We start from the raw sequence: 24,963 nt of genomic DNA on the forward strand, positions 1-24,963 counted from the left end.
TCCCCACTACAGAAGCTTTCAGTTTTAAATCTGCCTACCAAAGCTTGACGGTGACATTTGGTTCTGGGTTATTACATCACGATCAAGCTATAAGAGCAAAGAAAGCCAAAAGCTTATTCTCAGGTTTTAAAAATATTTCAAGATTATTGATAAAGAGCTTTTTGTAAATAACACCACTCACAAGCAAGTATCAATCTGTTGATAATGGTAAGAAATTGAACTTACTGTTTTTAAATATAAAAGCAATTTCATTAAGTTTAGATAAATGGAGGCTACAAGTAAAACTTTTCTGGCTGTTTAATCAAGTTACTTACAATGTACACATTCCTGAGTACACCCCATCCCAGTGACATTGTTTATTTCTGAATTTTCTGCATTCAGCTTAAAAGGTGTTTCTTCCCAAGAAACTGAACCTTTCTGTCAAATGCGCTTGATCGAATAGGAGAATTGGGTTCATAAAACGGATTCATTGCAAACTAGGAGAGAAGAAAGTATTAGAGTGAGTTTGTCAAAGGAACACGGCTGACAAATCATAGGTCCCTAAAAGGAAATTATTTTGAACTTTTAAGTCATCAAAGACATTCAAAACAAAAGTCTGAAGACTACATTTTTCAGCTGCAGTGAAAATGTTGCATTGTTAAACAGTAACATCCCTTTAAGGAAGTTTCTGTCTTGGAATTTAGGGAAGTACCTGTGGTCGGGGCAGTGCTGCCTGCGTCAGCTCAGCTGACTTCCGGGGGTCACCTGTGTGTGAAACGCCCATCCACTCACGTTTGTCATAAAGATGGGGTTTGTCCGTCAGGCCGGTTGGCTACATAAAGCAAACTAAGTCTGCCATTCGCTCAGAGTGAAGAAAAAGTTCTGCCACACTGCTATGAGAAGTCACTCTTGCAAGGCAAGCTTTTAAGTCAGGTTTTTAATACTCTCCCTTAGCACGAGGTGAAGTGATGAGTTCCTCAGATGTAAAGGGTACATAATAACATGTGTGAGAGTATTAGTCCTGGATGGAGTCACAAATGAGGAGAGTGACCAACTTCTATACCTTCATCACTTGACGTTGTCCGTCTGTATAAGAAGGCTATGTATTTGCTACTTCTGACTAGGAATATTGATTGTTAACTGTTCTGATACGCAAAAAATCTCATCTAAATACCATGCATTTAAATTAAGGATATACTGTTGGGGTGGAGGGTATAAAAACAGTGGTAGAGTGTGTGCTTAGCATGCATGAGATCCTGGGTTCAATCCCCAGTACCTCCATTGAAAGAGAAATAGAGAAATACCCACCCCCTAACCATTAAAAAAAGAATATACTGTTATCACTGCAGTTAAACCACTGACATCTCATTACTATTTCATTTTCTCCAGTTAATATCACAAAATGCAGGTGGCACTGTTCCCCTCGAGTGACTCTTTGATAACACATGAATCACTTCCTACCGGTTTATGACCTAGATGCATTGCATTGTAACTTATTTGTTGAGTAGATGGAAGACATTTTATTAGAATTATGAAGCAGCTTCCCTTATGTAGACCGCTTCTGCCTCTCTCTTTAGGGTTCCCTCATAAAATCAACTAGATGCACCAAAAGGGGGAGAATGAAACTGATCTGAAAATGCCGACCACGAGTTGTTGCCCTCCATACGTGACCGTGGTGGTGGAGACGTGCTGGGGGAGGCGCTGCCAGGGGCAAGGCGCACAGGGGGAGAGCTGGTCTGAGGTGGAAACTGGGCAGTCTCAGTGAGGTACTTCAGCAGGCCAGGTTCTTGTCAAGTTTGGATCCTTTTTTTTTCCTAATTGAATCCCTTTTTATAATCAGATTATTACAGTTACAGAACATACCATACCTTTATGTATAAATCATAGACATCAGTAAAGAAGTTCTTTATTCCATCTTCTTGCCTTACGTCATGCAGCATAATGAATCTCATATGTGAAATAATTAAGGTATAATCTTTAGAAATGAAAGCTGAAAAGGAATCCGCTGATACAACAGTCCTCAGATAAGTGACACGCAGTGTATTTTGCTTTCGAAAAGTGGAATACATCACCCAGGTTCAAAGTTAGGTTAATTTTACCTTGAAGAGAACAGAATCTTTTTAAGTTAGAACATAACTGCAAAATAAAATCACTCTTGATATGGTTCAGATAAACCTTAGGTTTACAAATGAGACTCGGTTTTAAAAGTGGATGTTTTTTCCCTAAGAAAGTAAAAGCCCCGGAAATGGTGATTTTTACCTGACACTTTGTAGTCTACAGACTCAGAGCCTAGTGTCTAGGCCCCGTGTTGGGCTGGTTTACTGCCCCCCCCCCCTTCATTAGCCCTCTTTATTGAGTAGGAAAGGATATGACCTGCAGTGACGAATGCTGAAACAAACCACTCATTGAACTTGTCCACAGTTTTCAAGTACATGTTGTTCGACAGCCACATGTTCTCATCCACAAGGTCGAGAGCAGCGTGCGCTATGAACTGGTTCAGGTGGCGATGGTCGTCCTGGGTGACAGCCAGCAGCAGCAGGTTAACATTTCCGTGCAGTGTCAAAACGCTCTTTCCTCTTAAATTCTGTACAGCTTCCTCGTGGAGGGGAAGCTTTCTACTTTTACTTCTATTATTACTATCATGAGACATAAAAGATCTTCAGTGTTTTCACATCATTTTCTGTATTCTAATTTGATATCTAAAACTCAACAAATAGAAACAGCTAATGACTTATGAAATGACATATTCAAAAAACTATATAGATTTTTTTAATTTTGCAGGAAGGAAGTTACTAAATGCTATAGCCATTTAAGCATGTGAAAAAAGAATACTACATTTAAAAAAAAGGTAGATCCTACTTTCAAGAGGCTCGCATCTTTTTGAGGAGGAAGACAGGAAGAAACTCGTGGTTATGGATAAAGGACAGCAGCTTCGGTAGGCCGGGGTAAGGAGGTGGTGAAGGACGGCTGCTGGCACAGGCCGTGGGTGGGGGTGGCAGGGGGAGGGGGGTTTCGTGTGCAGCGACACATGCTGAGCAGTGGACAGCCCGGCAGAGGCCTCCTGGAGGTGTAAGCTTACCTGGCAGAAGGCTGTGCTCAGCCCCACTGTGTGCAGTCACCTGCGCCAACAGCAGGAGACGGTCCTGTCAAAGCTGGCAGTGTCCTTTTCACGGGCTGAAAAGGCTTAACTAGAAAAGGTGGGAGTGTCCCACCAGAATGTGGAGAGGGAACTCACAACCTGGAATGCAGTCTCACTCCCGTGGAATTCTTACTCTCAAAATGCGTTTTCCAAAGAGCACCTGTGTTATAGGTTGAATTTGTGTGCCCCACCTTCCTATGTTGCAGCCGTACCTCTCAGTACCTTAGAATGTGGCTATACTTGGAAAGAGGGTCATTACAGATGTCATTAATTGCCATGAGGTCGTGGGTCCCTAATCCAACGACTGGGTATTTATAAAAGGGGGAAGTCTGGAGACAGACACCCATGCAGGAAGAAGGCCACCTGAGGACAAGTTTGACCACAAGCCCAGAACTGCCAGAAGCTGGGAGAGAGGCCTGGGACAGACCTTCCCCAGTGGCTCTGGACGGGGCGCGGCCCTGCCGACAGCTTGGTCTCAGACTTCTGGCCTCCAGAACTGTGAGACAGAACACTTCTGTTGCTCTCAGGGACCCAGTTTCTGGTCCTGTCACGGCAGCCCTAGGGAACAATATAACTTCCTCGCCCAGGCGGCTGCTGCTGGGACCAGGCTGGGGGACGGCTGCCGGTGGCCCTGGAGCCCCCTGTGCAGCCAGTTTACGCCTCTCTCGCGTCACCATGACGAGGCCACTTTAACCCTCAGAGAAATGGATGCATTTTGTGTCTGGCTCACAGCAGTGTTTTCCTCTACACTGATGATCAATCGTGGGAGATTAGAAGAAAACTACAGAAACGTTTTAAGAAAGTGAGTGGTAGCAGGAAAAAGAACTAAGATCAAGTCATGCAGCAGAGGATTTTTGCAGAACTGCTTCGCCTTCCACAAGGCCCCTGTGCTGAGCGAAAAACTATACGTAAGGAGCCGTGTATCACACAAAGCACTTGCTGATACAGAGATGCCGCCAATCAAAATTCTCTTTTGGGGGTTGAGGTAATTAGGTTAGTTAATTACTTAACTTAATGGAAGTCCTGGGGATGGAACCCAGGACCTCGTGCATGCTAAGCACGCACTCTGCCACTGAGCTGTACCCTCCCCCGCTCCGGCCACAGTTTTAATGAGCCGTGTGCTCATGTGAATGTGGGAAAATAATGTAGCGACAACACCTGCTAGGATTAACACCTGAAATTTCTACATTTAGTGGCGAGATCTGAATAGTTGAGAAGCGTCTTACACTGGACATTACCATCACCACCAATCTCAGACATGAGTTCCTGCCTTAAAGGACATTAAAGCTTATTTTTGGAGGGTGGGAGAAAGCGTAACTCGTCAGCAACTTATCAGGCATGCAGCCTTGTGCAGAAAGGTGGAAGGGACCCGGCTACTCCCACCTCCAGACTCTACGGGGCTGTTCCTCTGAACGGCAGTGTGTTCTAGAAGCAAGCCTGTTCCTCTGGAACCATCCCTGACAACAACCAAGCTGGTGGTGGCACTGGGGCGGAGAGCAGGCGGGCACCCGGCCAGTGGGCGCTGCGGAAGGCGCCTGAGAACGGCCCGTCTCGGGCAGCAGCAGCAGGAGGGGCCCCTTTCACACCCCCAGGTGTAAATGCATCTAGTACGTACGTCCTGATGAACAACGTGACTCACTGCGCCAGATGGGCTTTCCGGGCATTTCAAGGCAGTGACAACTGTTCCTGCAGGCCCACAACAGGTCAACTATATTTCTGTGTGTTCAAGGAGCAGCTTTCCACAGGGGGTGACACTGAGTCAAAGGCCAGGAAAAAGAGCCCCAGGACATCCTGCCAGTACGTGCCAAGTGTGTGCTGAATCAGAGAATGAATAAACAATTCAGAGGGTGTTCCTGGCTGGCTTCTATCAACCCGTGGGGCCACAGGGCGGCCTCATTTAACCGTGGTGGCGTCGTTACCTGATCTGCCCAGGTCTCTCCCAGTTCTAAAAATCACATTACACCTTTATCATGACAACAATGTATAACAATTGTTACGGAATTTTTTTAAGGTTCCATACGCACTTTGGATTCTGCTTTTCCAGCTGGCAAAAACTCCATTTCAAAGACTGGATTATCGTGGTGACCCACAATGACAAAGTAGAAGCTTCCAGACATTGTCTTCAATATACAGCTCCTAATTAAATGAAAATAATATTTTTAATACTCAATATTGAAAACCAAACACGGTTAACAGGAAGTGAAGAACGCCATTTATTTACTTAAGCCTGAATTGCAGAGGAGGTGGCCCCAAGGCTTGGCATGCTTTCCAATATACCACATACATATATGCCTTTTTTAAAAAAAAACAAATCAAAAGTATAATCAGTTCACAGTGTTGTTTTAATTTCTGGTGTACAGCCTAATGTTTCAGTTTTATATATATATATTCTTTTTCATGTTCTTTTTCAATATATGCTATTACAAGATATTGAACATAGTTCCCTGTGCTGTACAGTAGGGCCTTGTTGTTTATCTGCTATATGGCTTTTGCATGAGATTAAATTATTCATCTGTGATATGCGTTGTAGAATCCAGGACTGTATTTTCATAGGGAAACTGAAAGACCTCTAATATGAAATCGTAAAAACACCCTCATGTTTTACCGTAAGCCGGCTAAACTGGAACTGGACTGGTTAGCATTAGCACTGACATGGGAAAGATTAATAAAAGTGCTAATTAGGGGAAAATTCGCTTGCCTTGGACATTTTCAGGAAGGGTGCTTCGGAGGAGGCTAAACACCACTCTGACGCACGTCATTTACACAAAGGAGAGAGCCTATGGCATTTATCTACAGCCTGGGCGGTCCTTGTCATCTTCCCACCCAAAGGATCTATGCTGTGAATGTCACTCTGCAAATGAAAGAGCCTGGGATATGCCTCTTCAAACACCATTCATAAGAGGAAGAAACAGCTTTGTATTCTAGAAAAGATGGAAGATGTCATAATCCCAAAAGGAAGACATTCTGAGGCATTAAGACGTCTTGGAACTAGGGTTAATAGGTCTGCTAAAGGAATAAAACTAAGAAAAAGTGGCGTGGTGGGAGAGAAATCAAGGATTCTGTGGCTTTTAGCACTGTCAGAACCTGGGCGGGTGGACAGACGGGTGGATGGACTTATGCATGCATTTTCGGCACAAGGTCTTTGGGATCAGACAGAGCTAGGTTCATGTCTAGCTCTAGCAACAGGAGCCCAGGCACGGTCCTTCATCTCCCAACGTCTGTTTCCTTCTCAGAAATCAAGGTAACGGTGGGGATGACAATCGTAGCCCCTCGGGTGAGTCCGAGGACGACACCACGTAGTGGCCGTAAGGCGCGCAGCAGGGTGCCTGGCTCCTGGGAGGCGCTCAGGAAACGTGACCAAGAACAACAGGGGAGCGCCCGCACACGGAGATGTGGGCCGAGTGAGGCCTCCTCGCGTCGGGGGGTCTCCCTAGCTGGGAGCACACCGTCTCGGGGAACGGCACTGAGGCGCGTCGCGCCCCAGGGCTCATCTGGCCTCACCGGGACTTCCATGGAGTGACACAGAACCTGTGACCAAATCAGAAGACATCTGAATTGTATTCCTTGATGAATACAACGTTTTGTAGAGGAAATCAGGGCACAGCTGGCACTTTCAACTCTGGAATCGGAAGGCCGTGACTGGAGGAAAAGGCAGGTGGGCAACCCCTGTGGCCTGATGAAGTAAGGAGGGGTTGAAAAGTTATTTGGGGCGGCGGCTGCATGCCGCAGCCCGTGGGCTCGTCTGGCCTGCCGTCCTCTCGCCACTGTGTGAGGCCGCTGTGGCCCCACGACGGCAGTGCAGCAGGGGCCACGGAGGCCAAACAGTAATGGACAACCAAGTAATGGACGACCAAGAGAAGCAGGAATGACACAAAAGCTATGCAAGCCCGGGCGAACTGGCGATAATTCTCCAGAACAAGTGAAGGGAAGAGGGATGGGAGCCTGAAATTTCAACAGAGTAAACAATGACCTCATTCATTCTTGCTGGGAAGGTTTCATAGCTGGAGTTTGCCAAGGGAAGGGCTGACTTTTTTCAGCACATTAAACAGCAGCAGCAGGAAAAAAAACAAAAACAAAAAAATGTTGCCAGGAAACTACTTCTCTCCTACACACATTTAAGCAGCAGCAGGAAAGGAGACATGCATAAGGAAGATGGCCCACCCCTGCCCCGCCACACTCACCCCTACATGGAAATCGGTGTCTGGGGGAGCAGCCCAGCATGGGTAACAGCAGGGAACTGAAGGATGTACTGCAGAAAGGGTCGATCACACGCTGCCCGGCAGGGCAGCACGAGCTGCCGATAGTGATTTCACACACAGCTTTCCATAAAAAGAGATGCAATGCCTGATTCCATTCTGACAAGGAGCTGCTGAAGTGGGGGGACAGGAAGCCTCGGGAGGGCATAAGCCCTGTGTCTCAGGACGGGATGTCTACCGTCCTTTAACCCTTGGGCTTTTTATGCCCAGGGAGTGAGCCATGGTGACACACTCCAGCATTCCGTGCTGTCTGGTACACGGGACTGCCTGCGAGGGCGGAGCTGTTCTAAACCTGCTCCATTGCCCCATCACCTGAAATGAGGGCCCTTCAAGCATCTCCAGGGTGCGGAGGTAGCTTGGCAATGAGTTAAACTGGGGAACTGAGGATGAGGGATGTTTCCAAACGTCTGGCTGAGGTGATCAAGCACAGTTTCAAGATGATGCTGCTATTCACCGAGAAAGGAAATAAAAGGGAGGGAAGAGGGATGAAAACGAGCAGGTCCATTGTGAACATGTGATGGTAGCCAGAATGGCTCCCCTGAACCCCACCAAGGTGTCCTAATTTCCAGAACCAGTGAATGTTAATTTACACGGCAAAGGGAACTAAGGCTGCCCATCAGCTGATCTCAGACAGGAAGCGGCTCTGGACTACTCAGGTGGGCCCAATGTAATTACCCGGGCGTTTAAAAGTGGACGAGGGCGGGACAAGAGAAAGTCAGGGGGTGGTGTCACTACGGAAGGGTGGTCCTGGAGTTACAACGCTGCTGGCGTTAAAGATGGAGGAAGGAGCCAGGAGCTGGGAGCCGAGGAGTGAGGTGGCCTGGAGAAGCTAGAAAGACGGAGAAACAGTATTCCTGAGAGCCTCCAGAAGGGACTTCCACCCAGTGAGACCCGTGCCGGACTGCTGTGCTACAGAACTGTAAGTCTGTGTTGTTTTAAACCTCTTAAGTTTGTGGTAGTTTGGCCCCAGTAGGAAACTAACACACATATCAAAGTTGAAAAACCTGCAGGTATAAGAAAAAGGGAAATACTCAAGGAAGTGTCAGCAAAAAGGTAGAAGGTGGCATCCTACAGAGACTGGGGACCAAAGGAGTTCACCTACCATGGGTTGTGGGTTTCAAGGCACTGGGTGGGGGTTCGGGGGTGGCTGGGCAGGCAATGGTACGTTGAGGTGAAGCAACTCGGAGCCACATGGGGATAAGAGTACTGAAAAGAACGGTGGCTGTGTTTTTCCAGCAAGTACCCCCTCCCCTAACACAGCCCTGTACCTAGAAAGTGCGCAGTGCTCCCAGAATGGCCCTGCGAAGAGGGGCTGTCTGGGCAGTGAGCTGGGAGGCTGCTGCTGGAATGTGGGAAAGAGAAGGCAGGAACGAGAGGCACAGCGGCGGGGGCGGGGGTGGGGCAGGGTAGCCTTAACAAGGAAGAGAACCTTCTGAAAGCTCCAGTGCCCAGGCGCTCGGGGCCTCAGAGGCCTGATGGAGGAAGCCTGTATTCCAGTGCCTAACAGCACCTTTGTGAGAAGCTGCCAGAACTGTTAAGGTCCCGAGGAAGAACTCCTCCCTTAACAAGGCCAGGACTCCCAGTAGTGAAAACAGCTGTCTGATGGCTAAGATGACTTGAGCTGCTTCTGAGAGAGAAAAGTAGACATTAACAGGGAGCTCTGGACTACCGTGAAGTGGAAGAGCCCGTGCACATGATGTAAGAAGCGGGGTGCTCGCTAGTAATGAATGTGAACATGGGGCCAGAAACCTGTGAGGCTGGCATTAGCAGGGCCAAAGCCCGCAACGAGCTGAAATGTGTAGAATGTTAAGAAAAACAAAAGCCTTTTTAGGCTACTATCAGGAGAAAGCAAGGGAGAAAGGTCATTATATCAAGTACCTGTACATAAACAAGAGGGCACACCTTTGCTGAATTTAAGCTTTCTCAAAGAGTGATTTTTCACACAGCAGGTGTGGAGGAAAGGAGGTTGGGTAGGCTGTGAATCTCCAGATAGGTGTGTTTCAATAAAGTCTTCAGGTCTCAGCAAATAATATATCTTGGATTAGCAAATGTGATGGTAATACTGGTCAGTGACGTGGGAGAAGTCATAGGAACAGAAAAAAAGCCACAGTCAGAGGTCAGTGTTATTCCCATTTGCAGGAACAAAAAAGCTCATCTCCTAGTCTATAACTGAGTACTTCTGAAGAGATGAAAACAAGAACAGAAATCGGTATTAAGTGCCTGTTTTTGGTCCAACAGCATGCTGGGAATTTTTGCTATAAACTACCTCATTTAATGTGAATCCCTAGACAAAAAGAAGGGGTTATTACTCATGTACTTGGCAATTCTATGAGAACCAGTTATGCCAGACCTACACTCCCTGTTCTGGAAGGGAAACACGGGACACATTAACTCACTTTCTGAAGTAACTGGGTTATCTACATATATACAAACTGGAGACCTGTAGCCTGGATGACGGCCTGGGGTATCCTCAGAGCTACAGCAGTGACGGGGCCCCAGGAAGCCCTTAGTATCTGTTGAAGGAGGGACAGCTCAGAGCTGACTGGAAGGTTAACCAAGTGCTCCATGTCAGTGGACAGCCTGGGGTCTCTAGGGAGACTATGATGTTGACCTTAACCTAGACAAGCTCAACGTTTGAATCAGTAACTGAGATGAAGCCAAATTCCACACTCCCAAGATAATATACTATGGGCAGCTAATTTATTAGAAGCCAAAGTTAGGATTAAAAAGGTCTTCACGGCAAGGAGAAACAGGTGACATAAACAGGATAGAATTTAAAAAGGTTTAAATCAAGTCCTATATTGGGCTTAAAAAATCAGCTGCACAATAGGATGAGGGAAACGTAGTTTAAGAGCAGTTCATCTAGGAGAACCCGTTTTCATTCATTGCAGGCTCAGAGGCAGCCATCTGGTCAAGTGGTCAAAAAAGCTAATGCAATTCTAGGTTGCATTAAAAGAAGACAATCCCTCTTCACTAATATCATCTCTGGGGAACGCACTCAGTTCTGGGACTTGCGTTTTAAAAGGATCAATAACTTTGAAATGTGTATGCTGGGCGGAGGGAAGGATCTATGCTAGGGAATGCTCTGGAAACAAGAGCTACTGAAGGAACTGAGGATGCTGGACCTGAGCGGGGGTGGGGCGAGGGGGAGTGGGGTATGGGGTGTGGTACAATCTGTAAATAGGATGCTGCCGAATGGAAAAGGGATTTGACTAGGGATGGCAAGTGGGTTTTCTCTCGTGAGCCCGTTCTAATCAACTAGTACTGAAGGCTGGGAACTGATGCAGAGAAAGAATGAGAATAAGTGGTCAGCAGGAAAGACTGCTGTGATCAGTGACCCACGTCTGCTATGGGGTCAGGAGAGGGCAGTGCCTACATGAGTGCCAAGTCTTTGCTAACTCTAGACTTGACAGACTCAGTCCAAACTGTTCCGGAGGCCAAGCCTACGGCTGCTCCTTCGAGGTTACATGGAAAGACATTTGGGTTGATATATGAGAACTTTGTTAACAATAAAAGAATTACCGGGCTGCCTTGTGAGATGACTGGCCCCACTCCTCCCTCCATCACCAGACATGTGTAAGGGGAGGCTGGAAGGGCACCAGTGCCGGAGTGGAGGATGAACTCCGTGAACTTAGAAGTCCCCTCCAACTCATCGATTCGAGTTCCAAAGCTATCCATTTTTACAGCAAACCTCTTTAAAGCCTCTACAGAGGAACTTCTAGAAAACTTCCCCGTGCTCCCCACAGCGGTGGCTTCAGTAGTTCCATAGACCTGGGGCTGCAAGACTAATCTAGTGTGGCACAGGACATGTCTACTGCAATACGCGGGACGAGTACTATTGACAGTCCTCTAATACGACATTCTGCTGTTAATATTACAAGCAGTTCCTCTACCTCCAAGTGAGATCATGCTGGCTTTTGGACATTTAATCTAATTGTATTCAATTTGGGAACCAAAGGTGGGGGTAAGAGGGTCTTCAGGCACAGATGTGTTTTTATTTAACAGTATTTACAACACAATAACATCATCTTAGAACATTTTTCATCATTTCACTATTCTGCTGAAAAGTGTTAATGCCTCCACTTATAGGATCAAGTACCAACAGTCCCATGTTGCTCTGCACAGCTTTTCTCAGCCTCATTGCTCTAGCTTGGCTAGAGCTGACTGGTCTATTTAAGTTTTCTCTCCAACTCTGATTGTGTCCACTCCACAGTTACTTTTCTCTTCATGCCTGGAATACACTCCCTGATTCCGTGCGTAAACCTTATCCATCTTTCCAAGTCCAACCAAATCCCTCCTCAAATTATTTCCCAGTACCAACCTACAGGCTCTTGACGTCCTATTGAAGTCCTGTCACTCTTGCTGTCTCTTAAATTTTTTAAGCCCTTCATGGCCAGGGGTCAAAATTCATTGTGTTCTTCAGTGCTGTTCACAAAGCCAACACTCAATTTAGTCCCTATAGGACTTAGATACCTTATACCCTTGGGGTTCTGGGGTCAGGCCGGGTTACTCACTGCTCTTGAGAGGGTCCTGATTTTTTTAAATTCCTTTCAGAATTTCCCCCTTCCTCCCATGCCTTATGCCTACCATCCAAATCGTACCCATCAAGGTCCTGATGAAGTCACACTTTTCAGATGTGCCCGCTCGTGTCCACCTCGAACCACTTCACCTTTTTCTAAACTCTTTACCCAGTCTACAGTGCATCTCAGTTCTTAGCCAGTTCTCTGGCTACAATGTTCTCGTTACTGTTTGTCGAGAGACTGGTTCCTTTTCTAAGTAGATTTAAGCATCTTGGAGACTCGGCTCTCCTGTCTTCCTCACAGCACGCACAACAGTGGGTAGTCAGTTTAGCTCACTGGTTTTCAACCAGGGGCGATTCTGCCTCCCAGAGGACACCTAGTAATGTCCCGAGACAGTCAGGGGTCAGAACCAGGGCGGGGGGAGGTGCTACCGGCACCCAATGGTAGAAACCAGAAATGCTGCTCAACATCCTACAATGCACAGGACAGCTCCACCACGAAAAATTTCCGGCTCCAAGCGGCAACAGTGCCGCAGTTAGGAAACACGAGGTTATCTGAATGGCCTAGTGAAAGGTGAAAGAAGCGAAGCCCCGAGCCGGCGGACGTGTGCCGCTTGCAAGTTGAAAGGTGGTGTGGACTGGCCGGGTGGGCTGCGATGGGCTCAGCCGGCCCGCGCAGAGGGGAGAGACAGGGCCAACACCCGGGTCTGGCGGGGCCCGGAACGTCCCCCAGAGTCCTGAAGCGCCAGCCGCCCACTCGCTCCATCCCCTACCTGCGGCGAGACCACAGCAACGGAAACGCCCAGTCAGTTCTGGAGGAAGACCCGCGCTCCGCCGCTTCCGTTGAGACTCCCGAAGCTGCCCTCGCGAGACTCCCGGTTGCGCTCTCGCGATACGTGGGCGGGGCTTCCGGTCCGGCCGGAGCGCGGCGCCGCCGGGGGCGTGCGCCGTAGTACCCAAGACGGGCGCGGCTAGGTTTGGGGGACCGCGGGGTGGGGAAGGGTCAGCTCTGAGCTGTGCCGACTCCAGGCGGCGCCTCGCCTTCTTGCCTTCTCTCTGCCCGCCTCCGCGCTCCAGCCGCGGGGACAGTCGCGCGTGGCCCAACCCCGCCCACCTATCAGAACGCGGAGAAAGGCAGTGCGCGTCTCGGGCTGAGTTCCTAGTTCGGAGTGCGAGGCAGGTGTTCAGTTGGCTTGTTTCCCGGTCCTCGGGTAGAGCATGGCTCTGAGGGCAGGGAATTGCCCTGAGCCTGAGCCTGCCGCTCGGGCGAGGTCTCCGACTGTGGCCTGGGCGGGGCGGGGCGGGGCGGTCTCGGAAGGTAGCCTACACCAGGTGGCTCAGGTAGGTGCACGGGCCCCCTCCCGGGCGGGCGGAAGTGGAGCCTTTGTTTGTTTCCGTTAGACCTCTTCCCCCTGGGCCGCTTAGGGCTTCTTTGGAGGCCCTGGTTTGTCTACAGAAATTCACATCCCTTCTGCCCGCCAGGTAACCCGTAACCGGTTTCTCTTCCAGTCCACCATGACCCCCAAACCTGACGTGTTGAGTCAAGATGAATTGCGGAAAAAACTGTACCAGACGTTTAAGGATCGGGGTATATTGGACACACTCAAGGTATCAGTTTTAGGCGTATCTGTTTGTACAGTTTTACAAGTGTCACCTGTAACAAGTAGTCCACATTTAAATACATCCGTGTCTTGGGTGTTAAAAATGGCATGATGTGCAGATTGTACTTGTGAATTACGCTGTTCTGGCCCTGTGTAACTCTTTAATCCTGGAACAGTAAACACATTTTAGTAAAGTTAGGTTTGTTTTAAAAACTGGCTTACAGATTTCTCAATCATTAAGTGGTTTAGTCATAGTCATACATGAACGGGGGAAATTGACACCATAGAGAAGACATGAAGGGATTGCTTGCTGTAGAATAGTTTGGGGGAATGAGACGTTTTTTCTTTCAAATATGTTGGAAGATACAATTACTGGAGCAGGAAATATTTATTAGTACACCTTATAAGTTACCAGCAAGGGGTCGGATTAGCTCAGATGTGTTTTTATTACTTATATATATTTCAAAAGAATATTTTACACTTAAAATGGGAAGGAAAAGTAAGCTGGGTTTTTTTCCTTCCTCTTCCTCCATTGTTTTTTATTTATTATTTTTTATTCTTTTTTTGGGGGGAGGTAATTAGGTTTTTATTTATTTCTTTTAATAGAAGTACTGGAGATTGAACCCAGGACCTTGTGCATGCTAGGCACGCACTGCAGCACTGAACTATACCCTCCGCCACTCGTCCATTGTTTTTGTAACTTAAAAATACATCAGGCTCATCAGAAACACAGAAAAGCATAAAGAAGAAAAGTCATCTCTTATACAACCACTAATTGGCATAGTGTTGTGTGAGTTTGTGTATTCTCTTTAGTTTTACATAGTGAGTGTTTTCCTCTCTCCTTAAAAGTTTCTTGAAATCCTCACTTCATTGGCACCAGGCACATCTTTGGATGGATGGGTAATTTCTGTACCAGTCCCCTGTTATTGAATATTCAGGTTATACCCAGGTCTACACAGTCCTTCAATTGCATCTCTCATTTTTTGCCTAGGATAGGTGAAGTGGCCCTAATGAATCAAAGGGCATAAGCATTTTTCAGGCTCTTGGTGTATGCATCTTGTTCTAAAAGGTTGTAATACAGTTGACCCTTGAACAACATGAGTTTGAACTGCTCAGGTCCACCTATATGCAGACTTTTTTCAAAAACTCCCTACTATAGTACTATACTGTTTATGCTTGATTGAATACTCGGATGCACAACTGGGCATCTGGAGGGTGCCCCTAACCTCTAGGGGTTTGAGGGTGAACTTTGTATCCCACCAGCAGTTTGAGAATGTTTGTATCTCTCCAGTATTATGGTTCTGACATGTTTTAAACCAATCTAAGATTGAGAAACCCTTGTGTTTTAATATTCGTTCTTTTGATTATTAATGAGGTTGCACATATTTTCTGTGGATTGGCAGTTCATGTTACTGCCCTTTTTTTTCCCCCTAGGGTGCTAGTGTTTTCTTATTGATACATAAGAGCTACTTTAATAGAAACTTAACCTATTTTCCATTTTTGTGGCAGTGTTATGTCGGCGTTCAATTTTAATTTGGCTCTAAAAATACTGAAGTTACATTTTTATACGGTCAAATTGATTGTTTCACTTTTTTGTTGGGTAGTCTCAGTAAGTGCTTTTCCACTAAAAGAAATAGAGAACTTTTTAAGTTCTTAGAAAAGGTTTGATTTTTTTCAGTTAACTCTTGAGCCCACCTGGATTTAATTGTAGTGCAGAGTGCATTCGTGCGCTTTCTTCTGTGGAATGGCTCTCACATCTGGCTGTGCCATGTGCTCTTTCGCTGTGCTTTGGATTTAGTTTGATGGTGTTTGACTTCATGTCTGTGGTCACAGTTGATACTGACCAATCATTATCCTTTTTGAGCTAGCCTTGTTTGGCTTTGGTATCAGGGTTACACTAGCCTCACTCACTTCACAGCTGCGGCCTCCTCTAGAGAAATACTGTGTTTTGTTTTTTTGCTGACCCCGCGGTTTCTCTTATTCTACCGTGATCAGTGGCACGGTGGAGTTTTACTGTCTCCAGCTGAGCTACATAACTTTCTCAGTTCAGCGACTAGCCTGGATGAGTTCTAATGTTAAAAATCATTGAATTTTTTAGTGACCGAATTCACATTCTATTTGAGTATCGGAAAAGAATTTGTATTTATGATTAAGTACAGAGTCATACCAATATCTGTTAAATGAAGTTTATGAAATCTTTTTTTTCCTTATTTGGAGTCTATTCTGTTAATTTCTGAGAGATGTGCAGAGGGTCCACAAGTCTTGTCTCTCCCACTTCCCCTCCTCCCACAGTAATTGTCCTTATTTCTGTCTGAGGGACATTACAGTCTTTAATGCTGAAGAGACTTCCCTTTTTGCGTTGGCTGCTGGAAAGCCCCAGCCAGTTTTTGGATTCTTTCTAGCGAATGCTAGATGGCATGCTTTTTATGTTAAGGTGGAAATTTATGTGTAATGTCATTCCACAGTTCACTACTCTTTTCTTTGTACCTTGCTTTTATCCACTCATTGAATTTTTATCCTGTTTCAGTACTTGTTTGTTAGATGCTCTAAACTTTTTTCAGTTTTTTATTTTTTATGCTTTTTTTCAGTTTTCAGAATCAACAGAATGCAGTAATCCAATCATAAAGGACAGTCAGATGTGCTTGTACATATTCAAGAATTAAGCTGCGTCTAAATATATTTTTACTATGTTACAGATCTAATTAAACTACGTCTAAATTTTATTGGTGGAGGATGCTTTATTTTCTTGTTTTATTTCAGTTACTTAATTGTATTAGATGAACAAAAGCATGTATATTTTGTTCAGTGTAAGTGTCTTTTACTGTGGTATTTTAGACGTATGTATAATAAGTTCTGTTCTATACTGGTAATTATATACTATTCAACTCTCTAGCTAAAGGATAGAAAAAAGGTGTGACAAGAACTCCGTTTGTTTCTTGCTTATATTCTAGTAATAAGATTTATTAGGTGTTACTGACTGCTGAACTCCACCTAGACAGTGTACTCTTAAGCTCAGCCCAGTTGTATGTTTCCAGATTGTATGCAAAATAGATTAGAACAAATGTCCAGCAGGGGATTTTCTTAAAACCGAGATGAATGATAATGCTAATGTTAAGACCTTGAGAAATTGATCCACTCTGAACCTAAATTTCCTCACTTATAATATGTAGGAAAATTACTGTGTTTCTCAGTATCTTCAGTTGTAAATAATCTATATGTGAAAGTGAATCTTAATACGCCTTCTTTGGGTTTATTGATTTCTCTTGTATATGGTATTTCCCTTTTGGGTACCCAATTTCATTTTGATCAGTATACTATAATATATTTAACTCAGTATTATTTTCGTATCCTCCAACAGTCTGCAGAAAGGTGAGGAGGTTGCAGAATTTTCTCCTGTATTTGATAACCTGATGAAAAGTGGCTGAAATGGGCTCATAGGGCAGTGAAATTGGAGTCTCCCCGCCTTCGGGCTAATCACCAGTTCGCTTGGCAGCTGGGGAAAGAAAGCTGCTTGTCTAACGGGGTCAGATAAAGCGCGGAAGGTTTCTGCCTTGGGGCTATGGATCTAGCCCTGTTCTGGAAATCAAAGGAAAGTTTCTAATTCGTGTGGCAAACCTGTGTGTCTCCAGTGCAGCAATCCTGCTGAAGTTGTTTTCCCCCTTGCTCCATTTTGTTTTTGATCCAGACCCAACTCCGAAAGCAGCTGATCCACGAACTGATGCACCCTGTGCTGTCTGGGGACCTGCAGCCCCCGTCCATTTCAGTGGAAGGGAGCGCCCTCTTGGTCGGCGCTTCCAACTCGCTCGTGGCAGATCACTTACGAAGATGTGGCTATGAGTACTCACTTTCTGTTTTCTTTCCAGAAAGTGGTTTGGCAAAAGAAAAGGTAACATCTTGGCTTTTCTGTCTCTTGAGTTTTCTGCCAGCAGCCTTTTCATCAGATGATAGTAAAGTGCTGCGTAATAACTCAGTGCTCCTTGGCTAGCTGGGTCTGTTTCTTGTTCATCTTTGGATTTACGTCATGTATTTATTACATAATGTAACAAAGGAGTATAAAATTTGATATTGTTACCAATTCCTTAGAATATTTTTGTTGTTGGGTTTTGGGAGTGTAATTAGGTTTATTTTTTAACAGAGGTTCTGGGGATTGAACCCAGGACCTCGCGCATGCTAAGCACGTGCTTTACTATTGAGCTATACACCCCCAACAATTCCTTGGAGTCTTAATTTATCTTTTGTAAAATTGTGATGTGTAGCGGGGAGGGTATAGCTCAGTGGTAGAGCATGTGCCTAGCTGGGGTTCAATCCCCAGCACCTCTGTTAAAAAATAAATAAATAAACCTAATTACCTCCTCCGCATTAAAAAAAATTGTGATGTGTAGAATCACTAAGTGTTTGAGAGCAAGGGTTGCTCTCCCACTCCCCGTCGTCTGAGACCCATACCCGCCGTTCCTGTTGAATGTCTGCTGTGCGCTGGGCACCGCTGCTCCCACTTCAGCTGTTCCGTGTGTTTCAGAGGGGGTCTGGGGTCTGGAGAGGGGAGGTGATTTGCTCACGGTCATTTGATGTGTAAGTGACAACTCAGGGCAGTCAGTCGAGATCTCTAAAATGTGCTTTTTGTCACGGTACAGTCTTTTCAGGTATTTGTCTTTGTGATTATATAAGAAAAGTAAAGAATAATTTTTAAAAATCGGTGGAGTTCTCAAATGTTAAAGACACATTTGACCACTTTTCTAATGATTTTAACTCTATTGAACATACTAATCACACTTTGTTATTTTAAAGGTAGGTATAGCAAACTTTCCCTAATTTTTAAATAGACTTAACTTTTTAGAGCATTTTAGGATGATAGAAAATGGAGCAGAAAGGGAGAGTTCCTGTGGGCTCCCTGACCCCATACCCGCACAGCCTCCCGCTCTGTCAGCATCATTCACCAGGTACATTTTTACACTCGATGAACCTACATGTGGTCACATCCTTATCACCTCAAGTCCCTAACTGACATTAAGGTTCGCGCTCGGGGTTGTCCTGTGTTTTTACTGTTTAGCTTGGTCGTATTTGTCCAAAAGTTTGATACTCAAATGTTTTAAGAAAATAAGAACATGTTAGAATTTGAAAATTCTAAAATTTAATATGCTGTATTCATTCACTAACAACCAAATGGTACCAACATTAGGAATTTTTTTTGGCCCATCAATCTCTGAGTTTCTAATTTGATTTCATAATTTTTGCTTATTGCATAAGTAACCATCAATTTTATAGTTATAGCAGTAATGGTCTAGTTCACACACTTGAAGGTTTCTATACTATAAAGTGCTGTGCAGAATACTTTCTTCAAAGGAAGACCAATTGAAAATATCTGTGTCGTCAGGATAGACATAGTAAATGAAACATACTGTAGTAGAATTATATATTAAAAATAGCTGCCCAAAATGTTTGACTAAAGTGTATCTAAAATAGTTTTAAACAGTCATAGTTGTAAAGACAGTAAAAACTTAGTTTATTCACATTTTGAAGCAATAGGTATTAAAATTCATTGCAGTTGAAAGACTGGAATTCACTCGTATATTCATTGGTGCCTCGGATGTTTGTCATCTATAGGGCGTTAACCATTTCTGTCATTTCTATTAGGCATATCATCTTTAATATGAAGTGTTTGGAGGTTAACTACATGATCAAGAGAGAAGTTTTATCCTTTTGACCTTAATGTTTATTGTAATTTATTCAATAGTGTAAGAAAGCTTCAATTTTACATTATGAACAGTTATCTTTTTTATTTAATTTGAAGCATGATTCTTAGTATTATATTCAGCAGCATCCTCATTTATCTTTTAAACATTGATGTTAAAATGTCTACTTACTTTTTTTTTTTTTTTAAGGTATTTACTATGCAGGATCTATTACAACTCATTAAAATCAACCCTGAATCCAGTCTCTACAAATCACTGGTAGGAATGTTAAGTTTTCATAAAACTATGGTTTGCTAATTATAACTGAATAGTTGAATAAAAGTAAAATATTTTCTTTTTACAGATTTCAGGATTTGATAAAGAAGACCAAAAAGGTAGGAACCTTCATCTTTCATTTTTAGAGAATAAGAATATTTTTGTAACATGTTTTTTCCTATAAAAGTATGAAACCAAACATTTTTAGGGGGAAGAAAAGGGAATTTAATTTGAATCATTTGATTTTTTTTCTTGCTGACAATACCTTACCTTTCAAAAAACAGAATGAGTCATCTGTTTTGACAGATGTGGATCATTTCTCCCAAATTTCAATCTTTTTTATAGCTCTTAGCTCCTCAAGTCAGAGAGCTGGACAGTATCAAGAGCCCTGCAAACAGACGGAAAGCCAGTCTTTGTATAAATACCCACTGTTGGGAACATTTCCCCAAAAATAAAAAAACGGGAACATTTAAGTCAGTTATCTTTGTATGCTAGGTATCCCCCTCCTGGAGTAAAATATACAGAGTATTAATATTTGCTTAAAGAATGAAATGTCTGTTCAGTAGTGTTTTTTTTATTAAGTGTTGATATAGGCCTGATAAATGACTGTAATTTTGGCTTTGATAATAACCTTCATAGAGTCCATAACTGCTCTGAGGTAATAGAAAATATATATATTTTCTTTGCCCCCAATTACTGGCACACAGCTCCTAAAACCCTTGTAATTCCCTCAGTGATAAGAACACGAGATGCATCTCTTGTTCTAATGTTGGTCTTTGGCGTCTGTTCTTGATAACAGGGCTTCTGAACCCCTTGTAAGTTCCTGGGTGATAGGAGTGTCTTTTGTTCTAATGAGCCAACTCTGGGTGGGTCCCTGGACGAGGGCCGGTCTCTGGTCACCGCAGAGATCAAGGTGTGGTTACAAATGTGGGATTTTCAGCCTCGCCCCCCCTCGCTTGAAGGCAGAGGGGTTGAAAGCGGTATTACCAATTGACGGCACATGTGTGATGAAGCCTCCTTCAGTCCCCACAGTTCGGGGTTCACAGAGCTCCTGGGTTGGTGAGCACGGGCAGGCGCTGGGAGGGCGGTGCGCCTGGGGAGGGCAGGGAAGCTCCGGGCCCCTTCCCACCGTGCCTGGCCCCGTGCATCTGTTCCATGTGACTGTTCGTCTGTATCCGTGATCATATCCTTTAACAAACTGGTAAACATGAAGTATTTCCCAGAGTTCTGTGAACTGCTCTGGCAGATTAACCGAACCCTGAAGTGCATCTATGTATGAGGGGATGGAAGGGCGGGGCGTCTGGTGGGACTGAAGCCCTTAACCCACAGGATCTGATGCCATCTCCGGGTAGACAGTGTCAGAATTGAGTTAAGTAGTAGAACAGTCCTCTGGTGTCACAGAGAATTGCTTGGTGTGGAGGAAATCTGCACATGAGGTGAGCAGGGGTGTCGGGACTGAAGTATTGTGACGCGTTCTGTGTACAAGAAAAGCAGAGTCGCGGGGAGGAGACGTGGTAGCGACCGGGTGTGTGCTCCCCACGCACGAGGAGGGCTGAGGGCTTTTCCCCTTTACGGCTCCTGTGGGTGCCACGCCACGGTGACACTTGATGGTGGACTTTGTATTTTGAGCATAAGCTTGTCGACTGCCTGTAATGCATGTTCTTGAGATCTTTTTAAAAAAATCTGTGACGTTATGTAATGGCCTTTGCGTGTTGGTGTGGTCCTGGGTTTTGTCTGTTGCCAGCACTGCTACCATCCCTGCTAGGACACTCATTCAGAAGTTTCCATTCGGCAAACAGTTGAGCACCTGCTTTCTGCCAGTCATGACTTAACTGCCTGGTCTCCTGGGAGTGATGTCAACAGCGGATGAGTAAAGTGGATCACACGGTAGTCTGGACCACTTGCAAAGGAGCTGGTTAGTACTGAAGTGGAGACTGGTGGATGATCCTAGATTCCGGATTCTAAGGCAGTGCTGTCTGGATCACTCTGGTGATGGGACCGTCTGTATCTCTTGTTTGGTACGGTAGCCACTAGCTGCCTGTGGCTACTGAGCGCCTGAGACGTGGTTAGTGTGACTGGAGGACTGAGATTGTAATTTAACTAGCTCCCTGTGAGTAGTGCCTGTCACACTGGACAGCACAGGTCTAGGTAACCAGCTGCTGTCTGTAGCTTAGCTGTTTCAGAAAGACACTCAGGGCTTGAAGGGCTACTGTGAAATAATCTGTGTACGTATAGGTGTTTATGTTATTAAAAGTCACCTTTCACCTTTAAACACTCTTTAAATCTTTCTACTCCAGAAAGACATTTGGCTGGCAGCTCTTAGCAGCTTCGGCCAGCACCCTTGTAAAATGTGGAAGACTCAGGAAAACTGAGTTGCAGATGTGTCAGGACTCCCCGTGGTAAACTTGGGTGGAACTCTTTGCTAACAGTGCAACAGCTGCAGTTAAATGAAGTGGTCTTCAAGTGAAGGGATGGCTCGCAGTTAGGAGATTGAGACCATCGGGAAGCACGTAGGAAGATACTTTGTACCTAAGTGTTGTCTGTCCCCTGACGGAGGCCTGTGGTCTTCTGTTACTGTGTCTGTGCTGAGGGTGCTGGTGTGTTGCGTGGTTAGAGTACTCTTCTCCTAGATTCCACTCACCCGTCCTTCCCACCCCACATCTGTCCTTTCAGAGATAGTGATGCCCAGAAAATAGCTGGGCAGGAAACAGGGACACTGGCTCTTTTCTGTGTGCAAGTGAAAATCCTTTCCTGTGATTGGCAGAAGAATAGATACATACACCAGTGGGGCAGAACAGAGAGCCCCAAAATAGACCTACGCAGACACAGTGAACCGGTTTCTGACAAAGGCAATTCAGTGGAGGAACGATAGTCTTTTCAGCAAATAGTACTGGATCAACTGGACATTCATATGTGTGAAAGTGACCCTAGACGTAGACCTCACAGGTGGGAAAGTATTCTTGCGTTACCGTCGTGGTGGGATGCGTGGTGCCGGGCATTTGCCACAACCTGTAGGACTTTACACAGAGTGCACCTTCATGCACATAGAGGGGGTCCGGTGATCTCAGGGTGGGATGCAGACCATGCCAAAACAAGCTCGCTGGGGTAACCTCACTGACGCGGGCGGGGGAAAGACGCCGAGCTCGCATACTTCGGGAAGGATTGAAGACTCAGCCTCAAGGCAGAAGGAGCTGCGCGTAGGCGATGCGTTCGGGGTGAGAGTCCTTTCTCGTGGGGGTCCCGGCGAACAGTTCTGAAACCGTTCTCCACGTAGACTGGAAGTGAGCAATGAGGTAAATGGGCAGCAGGCGGCGGGAGCCAGGTCTTCCCTGTTGGAGTGGGAATTTACGGATGAGCAGGAGGGAGGCGCGGATCCTCCGCGTGGTAATGGAGTAGTTGGAGGCCTCAGTATGAACTCATGTTTAGCCTGATGTAGGAGGAGACGATCTAGAGATATTTATAGGTGTGTACGTGTGCACAGGTTAGTGTGCGCTCATATCTCCTTGCTCTGCAGGCTGAGGGGCTAGGAGCGGTGCCCTCCCCCCCTTCCCCAGGCACAGTGAGCGCACCTCGAGCCCAGTTTCGGGCACTAAGATACGGTTCCTCATAACCATTCCAGAATAATAGGAACCAGGGCTCCTTGGAGCAATGGTTGATTCCAGGAATGGGGCAGTGACTATGCAGGGTGAGCTGGGAGCCTCTTACAGGCCAGGACCTGAGGAAGTGCTTAAGAAAAACGTCCACAGTGAGAGCGCTCCCAGAGGCCGAGGCTGGAACACTTGGAGCAATAAAACAAAAGATGGGGTGATATAAATGAATTAGAGAATTATAATTACCAAAGTATAAAGTAGTCCCTACGGATGTAAATGACTGCAAAACGAGGACACTAGACAAATCCTGCTTGGCGGAGGGGTGTGTGTGGAGGGGAGGTGGGGAGTGGAGCTAATTGGGGCTGCGGAAAGCACTGCAGAGCGGAGAAGACGCATGGCGTTAGCAACACTGCGTTGGAAGAGCACATCTCTGCAGATGATCTACTGCAGGATGTTGAAGATTTCTGCCCAGTGTTGACTTGTTCCATAGAAGGAGCTACGGTCTGGCCTCAGCATGACAGCAGGAAGGGGTGAGGTGAGAACAGGCCGGCTGCAAACGGTCAAGAGAAGAGGGTGGATGAGGCAGAAGAATTGCCAGGCAGTGGAGATGAAGGAGCAGAGTTTATATGTGCAGTGGGGGAGGCAGAAAAATAGTGTTTTAACATCTTCAGCAGAAAAGAAGAACTCTGTACTTGGCTGATGCAGAAGTCCATTCAGCTGTCTTAAGAAACTGAAAACTCCAAAAATAATTTATACTCATGGCTTAGAAAGTTAGAAACTATTCAGGAAGGTATAAAATGAAAGAAGAATAGAAGTTTCTGCCCATATTCTCTGATTTCACTTTCTGCTGATAACTAGAATGAGAAGTGTCTTGTTTATTCTACCAGAATTTAGTTTATGGAAGTAGGTCTATATACGTAATTAAAACATGTATACCCATAAATGGGATCGTATGGCAGATACAGTTGTGTGATTTGCTTTCTTTGTGCACCGGTGTATCTTTGTCTAGCTGTATACTTGGACTAGTTATTTTTAAAGGATGTATTTAATTAACCCCCTGTTGATGGAGATTTTGATTGTTTTATTGTTTGTTTTTTTGCCATGAGGAACAGTGTGCAGTGTACACTCCTGTCCCCTTGGGAGTGTAAACTCAAAGAGGTGGAATGACTAGGTCAAAGGGCACTTGCATTTTGAACATGCATAAACAGTGACAGATTTCCCTCCCAAGCGAAAGGGCACGCCTGCTTCCCCACTCCCTTGCCAACACTTAGATTGCTAAGGTTACAACTTTGATAAATACACTTACCGAGAAAATATGGTCTTTCTGTTCTAGTATTTATTTGCATTTGTTTATGATTTTGTTCATGTTTATTTGACATTTAAATTTTTTCCCTATAAAATCTATTCACAGCTTGCCCTGTTTTTCTCTTACTGATTTGTAAAAGCTCTAAAATATTATGAAAATGATCCTCTGTCTCCCTATTATGGCAAATATTTGTTTCCAGTGTATCTGTTGTCTTTTGACTTTATTTCATGCCTTACATAAGTTCTTTTATATTCGATGATTATTTCTCCTTATTCCTTTGAGGTTTTAGTGTCATGCTTGGAAAGACCTTTCATCAGAAATTATTCTTCAAAGTTACATAATATAAAAAAGATAATGTTATAAAACCAAGATTGCATAAACAGTGATTGAGCAATGGTTGAATGAAAGGAAGTTATGAAATGAATCTATATGTTGTGTTTTTTAGGTTTTCTCATGCAGTTTCTGAAAGAATTGGCAGACTATCATCAGCCTAAAGAGAGCTGCAATATGGAAACTCAGACAAGCTCAGCGTTTCCCATCAAAGACTCTCTCGGTAATTGTAGCCATCTTCCATAATTTCAGTTCTTCTCTTTTCTGTTTGAATGAAGGAGATGTTCAGATGTCCCGT

General features: G+C 45.0%; 2 protein-coding genes across 23 annotated transcripts in view; one reads left to right on the forward strand and one right to left on the reverse strand.

Moving 5' to 3' along the window:
- Window positions 1–279: 279 nt before the first annotated feature.
- TRAPPC2 (trafficking protein particle complex subunit 2) lies at window positions 280–12,839 on the reverse strand. Its single transcript, XM_074359327.1, has 5 exons — window positions 12,667–12,839; window positions 5,143–5,254; window positions 2,346–2,494; window positions 1,848–1,929; window positions 280–476 (listed from the first exon to the last, which is right to left on the reverse strand). Exons 2-5 carry the CDS (start codon window positions 5,233–5,235, stop codon window positions 378–380), a joined length of 423 nt encoding a protein of 140 aa, XP_074215428.1. The 5' UTR covers window positions 5,236–5,254; window positions 12,667–12,839; the 3' UTR covers window positions 280–377.
- A 28-nt stretch (window positions 12,840–12,867) lies between these two features.
- The window catches only part of OFD1 (OFD1 centriole and centriolar satellite protein), an 85,101-nt gene continuing 73,005 nt past the window's right edge, over window positions 12,868–24,963 (forward strand). For 11 of the 22 annotated variants that reach the window (XR_012504716.1, XR_012504717.1, XR_012504714.1 and 8 more), the window contains exons 1-6: window positions 13,086–13,234; window positions 13,403–13,501; window positions 17,180–17,380; window positions 19,374–19,442; window positions 19,528–19,558; window positions 24,781–24,888. Coding sequence is in view for 11 of the 22 variants with exons in the window: in XM_045525050.2 (XP_045381006.2) it covers window positions 13,112–13,234; window positions 13,403–13,501; window positions 17,180–17,380; window positions 19,374–19,442; window positions 19,528–19,558; window positions 24,781–24,888 (631 nt within the window). In the remaining 11 variants the exon portion in view is untranslated. The other 11 variants (XR_012504718.1, XR_006728737.2, XM_045525052.2 and 8 more) reach the window with 7 other exon arrangements.

This window comes from Camelus bactrianus, chromosome X (assembly GCF_048773025.1).
Source record: "Camelus bactrianus isolate YW-2024 breed Bactrian camel chromosome X, ASM4877302v1, whole genome shotgun sequence".
In the NCBI taxonomy this organism is placed as follows: Eukaryota; Metazoa; Chordata; class Mammalia; order Artiodactyla; family Camelidae; genus Camelus; species Camelus bactrianus.

Bases quoted from the DNA above. Each gene is read 5' to 3' on its own strand.
- TRAPPC2 (XM_074359327.1), bottom strand. From the start codon at position 5,235: ATGTCTGGAAGCTTCTACTTTGTCATTGTGGGTCACCACGATAATCCA. The intron at 2,495-5,142 runs GTGCGTATGGAA...GCTGTCACCCAG, and splicing joins CTGGAAAAGCAGAATCCAAA to GACGACCATCGCCACCTGAA. The intron at 1,930-2,345 runs CCTTTCCTACTC...TATTTCACATAT, and splicing joins TTCGTCACTGCAGGTCATAT to GAGATTCATTATGCTGCATG.